Source organism: Mytilus galloprovincialis, chromosome 8 (genome assembly GCF_965363235.1).
Source record: "Mytilus galloprovincialis chromosome 8, xbMytGall1.hap1.1, whole genome shotgun sequence".
NCBI lineage: Eukaryota > Metazoa > Mollusca > Bivalvia > Mytilida > Mytilidae > Mytilus > Mytilus galloprovincialis.
This window is the reverse complement of record NC_134845.1, coordinates 71,733,304-71,750,282: the sequence shown is the minus strand read 5'-3', so window position 1 is coordinate 71,750,282 and position 16,979 is coordinate 71,733,304. Positions and strand designations below refer to the sequence as shown.

General features: G+C 31.8%; 1 protein-coding gene across 2 annotated transcripts in view; it reads right to left on the bottom strand.

The window, feature by feature from the left end:
• Positions 1-1,307: 1,307 nt before the first annotated feature.
• Positions 1,308-16,979, bottom strand: part of LOC143042507 (rho guanine nucleotide exchange factor 17-like) — a 50,262-nt gene continuing 34,590 nt past the window's right edge. For both annotated transcript variants that reach the window (XM_076214837.1, XM_076214836.1), the window contains exons 21-22: positions 16,207-16,380; positions 1,308-10,935 (exon numbers count right to left, since the gene is read on the bottom strand). In XM_076214837.1, the coding sequence (XP_076070952.1) occupies positions 10,643-10,935; positions 16,207-16,380 (467 nt within the window). In that variant the 3' untranslated portion in view covers positions 1,308-10,642. The remainder of the gene's footprint in view (positions 10,936-16,206; positions 16,381-16,979) is intronic.

The following is a 16,979-nucleotide window of genomic DNA, read 5'->3' as shown; positions in this document are numbered from 1 at the left end:
CAATAAGGAATCGTCTGAAGATTTCTCCTGTGGACTCATTTGAAGAAATTGTGCTGCTAATGTTTCAAATTAAGAAGATGTGGTATAATTGCCAATGAGAAAACTCTGCAAGAGACCATGTGACTTTGAAGTTTACAACTACCACTAATACATCTATTATAATTTTTAACATAATATTCATAAATGAAAAATGAATTAGTAAAATTTGTCATTTAAGGGAAATAACTCCTATTAGAATTCATCTGACAGTTGTAAAACTTGTGATATAAATGAAAAGTAGGTAGATCTCAACATTCTGAAATTTGCGTCTGTCAAATTTTGTCTTTAAAAGCTGTTCTCAAGATGATAGACAACATTTGTATTTTACCCTTGTATGTTGTTTTTTAAGCTGTCTGCCATGTTGGTTGGAAGGCAGGATTGCCAGACACACCTTTTAAAATTGATACCCAAAATGATAATTGTACAAGTTTGGTTCAATATTTTGTAAAAAGTTAAAGGATGACCACAGAAGCCAAGTAATAAGAAAAGCTTACTTGGCCCTTTGAGCCAGGCTACCTAAATATAGTCCAACATTCTATATGACTGTTCATCTCCCAAGTAACTCAGTGGTTGTCATTTGTTGCTGTGTATCAATTTTGTATTTTGCTTGATGTTTTGTACATGTATAAATCAGGCCTCTAGTTTTCACATTTGAACTGTTTTACATTTGTCCTGTTTGCTTTTTATGTAGTATGGGTTTTGCTCATTGTTTAAGGCCATACTGTGACCTATAGTTCCTAACTTCTGTGTTGTTTGGTCTTGGGTGTAAAGTTGTCTCTTTAGCAATCATACCACATCTTCTTCTTATTTTGTTGATAAAAATCATCATTGAAGGGGGGCATAGTGAGTCATCTTAGAACTTATGGACAATGGTAAGAAGGTAGATTTTAACATTCAGAGCATTTGTTTTCTCAATCTTTTATGGGTTTTGAGATATTAGACAAATGATGCATTTAATCCTTGTGTTCCATTTTTTGCCATGATGGCCATGTTGATTGAATGGCAGGAACCAACCAAGCTTTATACAAGACATCCTAAGGATCACTCAGTTTAAGTTTGGCTGAAATGGTCCACTGGTTTAAGAGAACATTTTTGAAAAGTAAACAATGACTGACCCAGACAACAGACAGTTGGGAATGGACCATATGACCTCTAAAAAAATATTGTTTTTATTGTAATGATACACAATATTGTAAATAAAATATTTTTCAAGAAAGAAGTTTACTATGACAATTTGTAACTAGTAAGTCAAAAATATAAAAAATAAATTTCATAAGTTTAAATCTATTTTTATTTAATTTTTTTACAAACAATATGGACATATTATATGAAAAGGTATTAATATCTTTTAACTAACAAATGCTAACACAAACACTTCATAAATTCTTAAAGCTTCGAAATCCATAACATTCGTATTTCGAGTCATAATTAAACTAAAACAATATAAGACAATATGAATGATAAATACTGTCCTTAAATGACAGACTAGATTTATAGCACCTCAATATACAGGGGTTGTAAATATGGATTCAGTACACTACTTCAAAGGAACATAAAAATGGGTGGTAAGCATGGAACAACAACATAGTGATTGCATAATGACCAGGATATATTTTTGTTAATTACACCTTATAAAAGAAAATCAGATTTTGATTGGTTGATACCCAGTGTATTTTTTACATATTCTAATATTTGTTCCTCATTTCAAACGAATTTGCCTGTTTTTCACCAGTGCCTGTGAATTTGCCATTTAGGATATTCCTTTCTACCCTCTCGAGCATCTTCCCGACAAAAATTTTCAGATATGACGTTACATAAAAAGGCGAGCTAAAGCATATTAGTACATGTATAATTCCCGTGGTTCTTTGATAATATCCTCTTATCCTCAAAATTATGCATAAACATGTTAATGAATTACAGCTTTCAAGAGGGGGGGATAGGACCTTTATCGGGACTCCGGGATCGGGTGTTTTTAAGCTCGGGATTTCAGGATTTACTCCTTCGGGATCCGGGAATTCTTTTTTTCAAATTTCGGGATCCGGGATTTAACTTTATTTAAATTCAGGATTTCGTGTTTTTAACCCCGGGATTTGGGGATCAGGACCCCTCCTACCCCCTCTTTCAAGTATAAACCAGGTGCTCCGCAGGGCGCAGCTTTATACGACCGCAGAGGTCGAACCCTGAACAGTTGGGGCAAGTATGGACAAAACATTCAAGCGTGATACAGCTCTGAATTTGGATTGTGATCAAATTTTTGACATTATATGTTTTTTTTTTACACAAAACAAATGTCAAGATTTTACAAATCAATTAAAGATTTCTTCAAACTTTTTAAATCTAAAATTAAATAGTTGACACAGCATAGGTTTCTGACACAGAATGAATGTGGTCTAATGAACTTAAAAGTTTTTTTTTTGCCTTTGAGCAATTCACTATGCTGTTGAATATTAATCCTCTCAAAAAAATGTTTGAAGAAATTTTCTTTTTATTTATGAAATCTGAAATGAGAAAAATTTAAACCCCCCCTTTTTTTCACATCCCCGTTTCCCTTTTTCCAAAACTGATATCAATTCAAATTTCTAATGGAGTTTGCAACAATAACTACTCTTTTAAATACATCATAAAATATTAAAATGTAAAAAAACTGCTTGTTATCACTGAATGGTAAAGATTATTTTAATTTATCAGTTGGTAGTAAAAAGTGAATATACATTGTATATTGTATATAACAAAGATTTAAGTTGATTCTGGACAAAGAAAGATAACTCCAATTAAAAAAAAATCTTGCTATTGCACAATATTTTGCAATTAGATATTTCTTGCTTACTATTCTGGACAAAGAAAGATAACTCTAATTAAAAAAAAAATTGTTATTTCACAATATTGTGCAATTAGATATTTCTTGCCATTGCGCAATACTGTGCAATTGAAAAGACTTGCTATTGCACAATACTTAATATAATAATTTTAGATCCTGATTTGGACCAACTTGAAAACTGGGCCCATAATCAAAAATCTAAGTACATTTTTGGATTCAGCATATCAAAGAACCCCAAGATTTCAATTTTTGTTAAAATCAGACTAAGTTTAATTTTGGACCCTTTGGACTTTAGTGTAGACCAATTTGAAAACAGGACCAAAAATGAAGAATCTACATACACAGTTAGATTTGGTATATCAAAGAACCCCATTTATTCAATTTTTGATGAAATCAAACAAAGTTTAATTTTGGACCCCGATTTGGACCAACTTGAAAACTGGGCCAATAATCAAGAATCTAAGTACATTTTTAGATTCAGCATATCAAAGAACCTAACTGATTCATTTTTTGTCAAAATCAAACTAAGTTTAATTTTGGACCCTTTGGACCTTAATGTAGACCAATTTGAAAACGGGACCAAAAGTTAAGAATCTACATACACAGTCATGACAGTTAGATTCGGCATATCAAAGAAACCCAATTATTCAATTTTGATGAAATCAAACAAAGTTTAATTTTGGACCCTTTGGGCCCCTTATTCTGTTAGGACCAAAACTCCCAAAATCAATACCAACCTTCCTTTTATGGTCATAAACCTTGTGTTTAAATTTCATAGATTTCTATTTACTTAAACTAAAGTTATTGTGCGAAAACCAAGAATAATGCTTATTTGGGCCCTTTTTTGGCCCCTAATTCCTAAACTGTTGAAACCAAAACTCCCAAAATCAATCCCAACCGTTCTTTTGTGGTCATAAACCTTGTGTCAAAATTTCATAGATTTCTATTAACTTAAACTAAAGTTATAGTGCGAAAACCAAGAAAATGCTTATTTGGGCCCTTTTTGGCCCCTAATTCCTAAAATGTTGGGACCAAAACTCCCAAAATCAATACCAACCTTCCTTTTGTGGTCATAAACCTTGTGTTAAAATTTCATAGATTTCCATTCACTTTTACTAAAGTTAGAGTGCGAAAACTAAAAGTATTCGGACGACGACGACGACGCAGCGACGACGACGACGCCGACGCCAACGTGATAGCAATATACGACGAAAAATTTTTCAAATTTTGCGGTCGTATAAAAAAACCAGTTGATCAGATCCACTTCATCAAGTTAATCCTCATATTCCTAAATTTTTATTTAACCATATAAATAGTCTATAACATCATAAGTGGGGGTAGGGGTGGTGTACTGGTAAAACACTGATCATTCTAATACAACTGCAACAAAGGACAGTGTAACCCATAGTTCTGGTCTTAATGTACAGATATAGCCTTCAGGAAATCTAGCAAAGAATTTTGCTCAACCTAGAGTTATGGGCAACCATGAACTTGCAGTGTGGTGTAAGCTTTGTTTCATGTTGAAGGCCTTGCTGTTATTTTCAGATGAAGACACCAATAAAAGCACTGCTCCTTTGCTTTGGGTTATCCATTGTTTGTTCTGATTCTTGTTGTGAATTAATACACCTTATCCCTTCTTTTCCTTTCTTATTAAAATTTAGAACTAATTGAACCAATAAGAATTTCTTCTTACAGTTTGCCCTATTCTAAATAAGAACAGAAAAGAATCGATAATTATAGAATAACTAATCAAAGAATTCAAATATGGAAAAATATTTGATTCATGACCAAACAACTAATGCATTTCGTGCATTTGTGAATTTATGTGTTGTTTGGTGACTGATTATTTTCTATAATTACCCTTTCTTATTCAGAACTAGGCATGCTGTTATTCCTATTGGTAAATGACAAGATCAACTATCCATTATTTAGATGTTCACAACTGTAGTGATTTGTTTGAAGACCGGTTCATAGCTGATTCAGTTTATAAATATCCCAAAAAATAATGAATTCTTTTACAATATATAAGCAATTTCATTTCATATGAACATGGCATGAAATTTCCACATTTCATATAATCATAAAAACAATTATAAAACAATACAAAACACACACTTTTAAAAGCTACAGATAATTTTCAGAGATAATATGAATTACAGGACGGATTTAAAGCTGTATCCAAACAATATGACAATTATTTCTTCTACTTAATGTTAGCATTATACAGATATATACCACATTAAAATCAATAAATAAGCTAATAAAAAGGAGGATGTAAATATCTAATTATATACATATAGCAGTGTATCTAAAAAGGAGGATGTAAATATCTAATTATATACATATAGCAGTGTATCAACCTAAAACAACATAAACCTGGAGTCTAAACCCCTCAATACACATCAACAATAACAGATCTGATTAAACTTAACAAACTATATAAATAATAATTCTATCTGATATACATGTATATGTCCAGCAGACAAAACACACTGACCATACAAAGCTAGGAACAATGAAACGAAGAAAAATATCATTTAACAGAATAATCCTACAATAGGAAGATGACATAATATCAAGTTTATACACACATTATTGGACCACACATGAAATATATGCAGATATTTATACATTATCAATGGTTTTGCAAAAGAGGAATTGTTTTTCTGCTACAATCTCATCAAAAGACCAACAGCCGTGAGAATAAATGTTGTTGAGAAACATCCCTGAGTTTGGAATCCAATTGATAATATGTTTCTGGCTATTTTGTGTATGCTGTAGTTTGTGTCAACACTGTCAATGGTAGAAGCACCCTTAGTTTCTAGTCATATTTTCTATGGTAGAAGCACCCTTAGTTTCTAATCATATTTTCTATGGTAGAAGCACCCTTAGTTTCTAGTCATATTTTCTATGGTAGAAGCACCCTTAGTTTCTAGTCATATTTTCTATGGTAGAAGCACCCTTAGTTTCTAGTCATATTTTCTATGGTAGAAGCACCCTTAGTTTCTAGTCATATTTTCTATGGAAGAAGCACCCTTAGTTTCTAGTCATATTTTCTATGGTAGAAGCACCCTTAGTTTCTAGTCATATTTTCTATGGTAGAAGCACCCTTAGTTTCTAGTCATATTTTCTATGGTAGAAGCACCCTTAGTTTCTAGTCATATTTTCTATGGTAGAAGCACCCTTAGTTTCTAGTCATATTTTCTATGGTAGAAGCACCCTTAGTGTCTAGTCATATTTTCTATGGTAGAAGCACCCTTAGTGTCTAGTCATATTTTCTATGGTAGAAGCACCCTTAGTGTCTAGTCATATTTTCTATGGTAGAAGCACCCTTAGTGTCTAGTCATATTTTCTATGGTAGAAGCACCCTTAGTTTCTAGTCATATTTTCTATGGTAGAAGCACCCTTAGTTTCTAGTAATATTTTCTATCTCAAGGGAGTACCATGAACTGAAAAATCATCACAAAAAAAGATCAAAGAAAAAAATACACAAAATAGCAATCAATATATCTTTTTTTTTCATTATTGACACAATCATTTAGCATTGGAATGAATAAGAAGCCTTCCTCAAGCCAATTATTTTTAATCTTAAGTCAAGTTTGAAATACAATGTATATGTCAATTGTTATTTACCTATACATGCAACAAACTTGTCAACAAGGGGCCTCTGGAAGATTAAAGGAGTAATTACACCTTGAAAAATTATCAAAAGTAAAGTGTTTCAATCTTTACACAAATTTATTGTATCAAATGTAAACATATGTATTTTAATTTAATTTTGCTTTATGGATTTTGCCCCCTGGAGTGAATTCAGCATAATTATGACAGTCAACTTTTGTTACTAAGAAACATTACTGGGTCAATATGATTGGATTTGATGTTTTCATAGTTGATCTTTGAAGAAAGTTTTGCAAGTTTATTGCAGAGTTTGTTTCTATCGAGATTTGTTTTCCCCTCAAAATAAAGTAGTGTTGCACTTAAAACTATACAATGAATATTTTTTGTCACTATGATGTCTATTGGGTAATTGTGGTTAGAGCTACTGGTTGTAAGACTACTAAAAACAGGAACTTCAAAGATATTAAGATTTGCATCTGGACTTGACCAGGATGAAAAATAAAATATAATCACATCACAAAATAACTATGTGCTTTCATATATTTTTGTTTTTCATTTAAAAACATGAATTTTCATTTAAAAACATGAAGAAGTTGGGGACAGAGATCTGTGTGGTTATATCTTTATTATATTTCACCTTATACATGTATCATAGATTTTGATTGGTCAATAACTTGTATGTTTTACTTTACTTCAATGCTTAATTACCCCAACTTAGGTTAAATAGATTTATAAAAATAATGTACTGAAAATAATCTATGCTTCTGTCAGACTTTTGACGCATACAACAATCACTTTTCCATTGTGGCGTCAGATATCTTTTTTCATGACGCCAAAATTTTACGGGAACCTGTGTGATATCCAGTAATGGCGGACAAAAAGTGATAAGGTGTATTGTTAGAGAGCTCGTGTAACAAACCAAGCAATACAAGATAGTGACAACAACAACAAAAATACATATACTTCATGTGTGATCCATACAAAGTAAAATATGATCTAGCAGTAAAAATACATACAACCAAAATGAATAAACTTATAATAAGACCTTGTAAAGATCAAACATTGGTTACACCAATCTAATAAAAAAATAATAAAGACACAACTAACAACAAAAAGTGAGACATACCTATCAAAATATGACAAAATTCATAAGTCATAAGAATCTCTGCTGAGTTTTCAATGCAGCAGAATTTCTTATTAGAATTCAGAACCCAACATTTAATATATTGCAATATACACTATTAAAGCAGTGTTTAACAACCTTGACCACCCATGAGGGTCTCACATTGTCATTAAATACACTCTGTTTACAAATATAACTCAAAGTCAAATTTCAGGTTTCAAATAATCAGGAGACAGCCAAGTTTTGCTGGATTTTACTTCTTAAAGCTGGATATATTGCACAAATCTGTGACCTAATTGGCACATTAATCACTGTTTTAATACAATTAACAAAAATATACATACATGATTAAAATTCTACAATATGACAACAATAAATAGGACATTCCTTATGAAGCATATTGTTTTATATTTCCCTTACAACACTGTTTATCAAATGCCCCAATATTTTCATAAATACCAATTACCCTTTATTAACGTCTTTTATATTGGTCTCTTTGTTTATAACAATTTAAACTATAATAAACATATTTAATATGATATGTATATAAGTTTGATTGTCACATTCATTTGATCAAGTATTTTCTCTTAACAACAATTCCATTTCCCCATTTCTAACCTTTATCTAGCAAGGATCTGAATATAGAAATTGATAATTACCTTCTTCAATATTCTGAGTACAATTAAGGGAATGGTGTGATCTTTATCTTTAAAATAAAAACCTCCTGATTATGTCAACAACTAATAACTCTTATAGAAGTAAAACATTTATATATGTTCATTTTAATCTAGGACACAAAATCAAACAGACCTAGACCATCACTTTACTATTGCCCATGCCTGTCTGTCTGTCTATCTATATCTATATTTGCTTTAGATCAAGTCACATGACCATAGGCAGTCATCGGAGGTAATCTCTATGGTTAATAAGATGAGATTTTGTCCTAAAATACACACAAATGCTGATACTTTATTTCTTTTTTGTGCATTGTTTATTGTTTCTCTATAGAACTTTTGTAATACATGTAAATTTTTTATTGATAAAATTGTTGGTAATGAATTTGGCATCTCATGCGACTTTAAGAGGTTTGCCATCTAGCTTATATACATAATATCAACAAAAGATGTTTGGTTTATGTCAATGAGACAGCATCAAAACAACACATAAACTGTTGACACAGAGAGATGTCTCACCTGTCTGCATAAAATTCAGAAGACAATCCCATGGACATTAACATTGCTAATAATTCAAACTTGCTGGACCATGAGTTAGTGAGAAGGTTTTCGATATGGTCATATGGTTAGTAATGTAACGTTATATAAAAAACTATTGTCAATTGTAAGTCCTATCAAACTGACTAAAGCAGAAAATTCAACATTGAAAATTGGTAACTAATTCAAAGTCACTGGACCTTTTTCTTGGGGATAGGGCCCCAAAATAGTCGTCAAACTGATATGCACTGATAGTAATGCAATTCATACAAAACATTCATTGATTTTTCAGAAGTTGTTCCTGTCAAACTAACTTAAACAGAAAACTTAACAATTGTCATAGTCGCCATCACCAGAAAAGCAATACCCATGTCTCACTTTCTGCGCCTTTCTTCACAGGCAAGAAAATAAAAACCACAAAAAAAAATAGAGAGGTTAACAAATGGTCTTCAACGACAGACAAATGATTATAAATATGTCAGTTCTAAATAATCCCTTAATATATATGTATATAAAATCTTAATGACATTTCTAAAAAATATTTCATTTAATACATGTATCTTTAAATGACATATTGGAATAATGATCTTATAGCACTCTATAGACTTCAGCCAGTGATTGTTTGGAAATGGTTAATTACAAACTAATTATAATACTATGCATAGATTTTCACTCATAGTCATACTCATAAAATGGTGAAAGTGTGGACAAACTGAAATCTGCGTAATTGATTGTCAGAATAAATATTTCAATGATGTTTGGTTAATATGGTTGACAGTCATTTAGATCAAAGTATAAAAAAAAGATATAATTCTGTTTAAAAAAAAATAATCTAATGAGAATCAACAAACCCTGTAAGAACTAATAGTAATTGAAGAGACAATGAACCATGAAAATGAGGTCCAGATTAAGTGTCTCATAAAGATGTTTACCATAAAAAGATTCTAAAGTCTCTAAATATTTATTTTGTATTATATAATAACTGACCTGACAACTGAATGTCATTATCCCACTAATCAAATAATTATTTTTTTATGTTAATATCTCTGAAACAACAAGTCAAATTTCCAACAATTATGTAACAAAGAGAAAAATGGCCTTACAAGGTTCGTTAACCACATGAAAATATACTGTAAATAAAAAAATTATTGCGAATTTGCTAAATATGCAAAATTTACTTACATGACCCAGAAACATTTAATATTCATGATTCAAATAAAACTGCCGTATTATAAAAATGTGATCTGAACCCATTTGTTTTATTCCCATGAATAAAAATATTGCACTAACTTTTAAATTTACAGTAATCCAAGTGAAAGAATAAAAGCATAAATGGAAACAAAAAACTAAAAAAAAGAGATATTTTTTTTGCACTGTATATAATGGTAAAATATGGATTCTTAAAAGAGGGTGGTAAAGGTTTTTTTTTTGTGCAACATGTTTTGCCATTTTTAAATCACGTGTAGCCGTGAAAAACATTCGTTATTCACCGTGTTTCATGAAATCAGTAAAAAAAATCAACGTGCAGAAAATTTTTAAATGTTCGTTCATTGTAAAATATCAATTTTATTTTGTGTTCTTCCGTGCAGATAACCCCCCTTTACGCCCCTCTTAACAATGATCTTACTCAGAGATAATCAATCAATAAAAACAATGAAAGCAAACAACAATTGATGCAGTCTTATGTTTGAGGTCAACAGATATGTTAGCTAGAGTTATTTATAGAGAGTTACCCTTCTGGCCCCATATGGACTAAACATTAAAGTACACAGGAGACTAGTATAACATAAATACACCAGGGGACTAATATATAAGGTTGACTAGTTATTATTTTCAAACATGCCACAATAGTAAATGATTTGTGCTATCATCACGTCCAGCAGATTCATTAGCAGACGTGGTACGGAAATCCTCATACCCGTCTCCACCACTTATCACAAGCATTCGTGTTGCCATAGTAGCAGTAGTTGCAGCAACAGAGGATCTACGGGGCATGTCTTTTATGGCAAGGTTTTCTGGCAGTGACGATTCCTCTTCATTATCTGTCCTACTGGAAGTTGCTGCAGCTGCATTCATTTCAACACATGTTAAAAATCTAACATGACCGGTATGTCCATACACAAGACCTACAAATATATATATATATATATCAATCTAACATGGCATGTATGTCCATACACAAGACCTACAAATATATATATATTTATATCAATCTAATATGGCATGTATGTCCATACACAAGACCTACAAATATATATATATATATCAATCTAACATGGCATGTATGTCCATACACAAGACCTACAAATATATATATATATATATCAATCTAATATGGCATGTATGTCCATACACAAGACCTACAAATATATATATATATATATATATATCAATCTAACATGGCCGTATGTCCATACACAAGACCTACAAATATATATATATATCAATCTAACATGGCATGTATGTCCATACACAAGACCTACAAATATATATATATATATATATATATATATCAATCAAACATGGTATGAATGTCCATTATATATATATATATATCAATCAAACATGGCATGAATGTCCATACACAAGACCTACAAATATATATATATAATATATATATATCAATCTAACATGGCATGAATGTCCATACACAAGACCTACAAATATATATATATATATCAATCTAACATGGCATGTACCGGTATGTCCATACACAAGACCTACAAATATATATATATATATATATATATATATCAATCTAACATGGCATGTATGTCCATACACAAGACCTACAAATATATATATATTTATCGGACCACAGATGAATTATCACGTTGCAATTGGTTAAATGGCGTCACGTGGTGACCCCCTATGAGACCGTATGGGGTTAGTAAGTTTCATATGGGGTTCATGACGTGTTAATGGCGACGTCATCTATTAATGGTGTTGTGTTTCATTGTTTATTTTTCAACAAAACGCCGCAGTAAAGACCAGCGTCCGATAAATTCGTAATACGGTTAACTACTGACCCCTACGGATCCATAGAGGGTGAATAAAATTCATAGGGGACTTGGCCTCCGGCCTCACCCCCTATGAATTTTACTAACCCTCTATGGATCCATATGGGGTCAGTAGCGAACCATATAACTTATAATATCAATCTAACATGGCATATGCATGTATGTCCATACACAAGACCTACAAATATATATATATATATATATCAATCTAACATGGCATGAATGTCCATACACAAGACCTACAAATATATATATATATCAATCTAACATGGCATGTATGTCCATACACAAGACCTACAAATATATATTAATATCAATATAACATGGCCGTATGTCCATACATAAGACCAGGGTTTCCGCTGGCGGTCGCCATTTTCACAATTTGCGAAAAAATAATAATTGTGGCGATTAAAATTCGTCATTGACGAAAGAATTTGGCGAAAGAAATTATTAAATTATATAACAATTTATTTTCAGCCATCTTGTTTATTTACTTTTTTCGGGTTTCTCGGACTTTATCCGATCAGACAATACCCCCAATTCACCTTGAACTCGTTTAGATTTTGACAGAAAATCAATAATCAGCTGATTGAATAGGTATCGACATCAAAGGACTAATTAATAAAGGTGTTGATTGTATTGTATTATATGATAAAATTATATGGATAACTGGCGTCCGTCACATGTCACAAAAGGGATTTATTAACCACTTTGCGATGCACGTGTTTGAAGCAAAATTTTGACGCTTCCTCTCGATCCTTCTTTTAATGATAGCCCAGAAAAGAAAACAGTTGTTATGACGAAAAATGTTGAAAAGCAAGAAAGGTCTCTGATTTAAAACTTTATCATTTAACTTTGATATAGATATAAGATAATTGATTTGAGTGGGTACTTTAAATTCGTTTCATTGACACACGTGTTTCAAGCATTATCATAGTTTCACTTATTTACGATGGTCTAGTCTAGAAAAGAAAACTGTCGTTATGAAGAAATCTATTCAAAAGGTTGGCATGAGAGTAACCATTCAATGTAATGACTACACCTTACACCAGTGATCAATTTCAAGGGATAAAATGTTTTGTTTTGTTGTAAAATCCGGCTTCTTATTTAGGGGGGGGGGGGGGGCTAAAAAAAAATTAAAAAAGAAAAATATATTGTTTTGGCGAAAGAGGTGGCGAAAAAAATAATTGACCCAGGAGGAACCCTGCATAAGACCTACAAATATATATAAATATCAATCTAACATGGCATGTATGTCCATATACCAGTGTATACAAGACCTACAAATATTAATATAAAATGTAACATGGCATGTTTGTCTCACAAGACTTACAAATATATATATTAAATCTAACATGGCCGGTATGTCCATACACAAGACCTACAAATATATATATAGAATCTACCATGGCCGGTATGTCCATACACAAGACCTACATAAAAATATATAAAATCTAACATGGCTTGTTTGTCCAACCACAAGACCTCCAAAAATAAATGTATATATGTAACACTCAGAAACATGTCCTTCCCCCCAAACATGTTCGATTCCCCTAAACGTGTCCACATGACGTAACTGAACTGCAAAACATGTCTAAGTTGTAAAACAGTGCCAAAGCATGTCATTTGTTTAAACACCCAAACGTGTCTATTTTTAATAAACACCCAAACGTGTCCATCTTTATATTTTTTACTGGAAATGTCATTCGTGTCAATATTATCATACATAGGTTATTTTGTTATTGCTTTTTCATTAACGTATACTCATTTTTCTATTTCATTAAAAAATAGAAAATAACTTTAGGTCTTTTTTTCTAAACCGGCAGAATAACCTGGGTAAAAGTGGGGACGTTCGTTAAGCTATGTTGGATGTAAATGTAAGCAGTCATGCTCAGTTAAATTGTAGAAATAAAATCAGATACCTCGCATAGGGAGAATTTTCCATTCACTGAGTAATTCTAACTGAAGTCATAAAAAAAATCGTTTTTTACTCGCTCTTGAATTTTTTAAATTAATATCCCAACTAGTGTTTGTAACCCGTAAACATTTAGGTCCAATCCTCAATTCCTGGTATGATAATAGAACCAATGAGACAACTCTCCACAAGAGACCTAATGACATAGAAATTAACAACTATAGGTCACCGTACGGCCTTCTACAATGAGTAAATCCCATACCGCATAAACAGCTATAAAAGGCCTCGAAAGGACAAATGTATTTTTGCTAACATAATATCGTTCAAAATGCATGAAATATTCGAAACTGGACGTTATGTCTCTTGTTCGTGTTTCTTTAGTGATGCTCGAAACCTAAAATTTATGGAAAAAAAACCCTGACAACTAGTTTATGATTTGAAGAGCTTTTACAATACCAGACTGAGAGTTGAAAAAAGGAAGTCAAATCTGCTGAAAGCCTGCCATGCAATGTTCGGATAAATATAAAAGCATCATCAGTTTATTAATACAAAATAATTTACATAGTAAACGATTAATTCAACTGTTCAAAAATTATTTGGATGTTTGCTCAAAATGAGCATGAAATACTTGCAACTGGCCAATAAGCAAATACAGTCAAAAGTTAATTCATATGTAACAGATTGAATTTTCAATTATGATAATCATTAATAACCAGCATTGAACAAACTAATGCTAATAAATGACCACTTCATCAACTGTGTCCCCCATCATAGAATAGCCATAAACGTTATTTCATTCGGGAAATGAGTGTATTAACGCTAAAAGACGTGAGACGTTCTAGCTTGTAATAGCGGACACGTTTTGGCGAATAACAATTATCGTACACATTTAGGGGTTCTGAAATCGGACATGTTTGGGGGTATTGAATATTACGGACACGTTTGGGGGGAAGGACACGTTTGGGAGTGTTACATATATAAAGTGCCTAGAAAATCAACCTAACGATGTTAAAGTAGATCTGATTCGTAACTTCCTACCTGGAACCTGTTTTTTTTATTTCTAACTTCTATGAAAACACCGCTTAGTATTGCGCAGAGACCTTATCCCCTCCTCTAACTCTAGCTTATAAAAAATAAGCTCTCGTTTCGGGAGGTGTTTGTTACCTTCTCAGAAGGAATAACACAAGGATCTCTGATACGATATGTGGTGTATTCTTTTTAGTGTACAGAGAGGATCATCTACTCATCTCTTCAGTATAATTACAGGATGCTAATCTATTTTTAGAAGCATACAATCACTGTAATATATATATATATCTAAACATGTAGAGTTGTCACTGGTTCAAACACATTTTCCCCCACAGATCTCTTCATGACAATTTATGATGTATAGAAACATACCTTTATTGCTACCTTTACAGTCACAAACTAAAGAAATAGCAAATCCTTCTTGAACAGTCATGCATAGTGCTAATAAATAGATAAGACCCATGTACACTTATTGATATTTTGGATAAACTTATTCTAAAAAGTTAATAATTTAACAGTGAATATTTGGTTCATCAGTACTGACATTTATTTATTTCACTAAATATGTACATTCTGTATGTCTATACACTTATGGTCATGACAGAAAACAATGCTGGAGCAGGAAAAAAATATTTATAAAAAAAATTAAAACAATTCCTGTTGTTTTTTGGTTGGACTGCTTTTTAGGTGGCTAGGCAGGGAACATCACACACTTTGAATTTTAATTTTGGCCTAAAAACTAATGTTATTTCAGAAATTATTGCAATGTTTTAATATTTATAAACTTTTATGAGTATAAATTAAACTCCGTTTGGTGAACCAACGCCTGTGTGAATCATTTCGAAAGAGTCCCCGAAGTGGATACCTTGGTATGCAGGGCTGTCAAACTATGCAAATGAATGTAACATTTAATTTTACTCCAAAGTGACAACAACACTTTAAATGGTCTGCAATTTTATTTGCTATGGTCTACATGTTTTGCCTGCAAGGCAGGCTTCATCAGGACAATTTTCATACAGAAATTACTTACAGAAGTACTCAAAGTGTTACATTGAATAACTTGAGTTTGTTTTACTTTTATATGATACATGACTAAAGGCTAAGTATCTAAAGAGACCATGGGAAGTTCGTCCATTTAGATACTAAGCCTTCAGAACAATGTCATTTATCATATAAAAGTAAAACGAACTCAAGTTACATTGTAAACAAACTTTATTTTTATCTCATCTATTTATAACTCTTTATTGCTACTTTCACTTTTCATTGTTTCTCTCACCATGACAATTTCAAATTAAATGTACCACTTTGAGTACTTCAGTAAGTTGTTGTCAATTAGGAATATAGTTTTATAGTTATTCTTTGATTCCATGGGGTTGTATATATATTCCACTATACATTGATTCAGTTGTTGAATGGGTTTTATTTGTTTTTACCTGTTACTGATGGGGCTGTCATTTGACCTCTTGTTGTTGTTGATGTAATTCTTGGCATTGGTATGGTAAGTATAACACCAGCACTTGTTCCAACCCAAAGAAGATCTTTACAAATTAACAAGGCAGTTATACGTAAACAAGCAGCTTTGTGTTGTCTTATAATGTCATCTGCAGCTGAAAGAATCAGAAACAAATCTATTAACACAGAGATATGTCTTATCTGCTTTGAACATTAAAAAGAGTAGGCTGATAAAATACCATATTACTGCAGGTACATGTGGAGTAGATATCCCTTTTAAAGGATATCAGATTCTTACCAGATTAGAAAACTCAACATTGAACAATGATATACTTCATACAATGAAGAACATACACAGGTCCTTTATAGCTTGGTGTTCGATTTGAGCTAAGGCTCTGTGTTGAAGACTGTACCTTGACCTTTAGTAGTTTATTCGTTTACAAATTGTGACTTGGATGGAGAGTTCTTATATCTGTCAAAAAAGTCAATAACCTTAACAGTATCCTTACAAATTCTGATCTTATAAGAAATACCCTCATTATAAGTATACATAATTAGTAAACAGAGAGTTGATAACCAATGGTTTATGAAAATGCATCACACGCTCACATGAGGCTGGATATTAAATTTTAAGAAGCTCAGACTTGTTCTGGACAAAAAAGTGACAAATATTCATTGGATGGGTGACTCACAAATATTTACAAGGTCAGAGCATATGATATATGAATTAAATATTTAAATATTGTAAAAATCC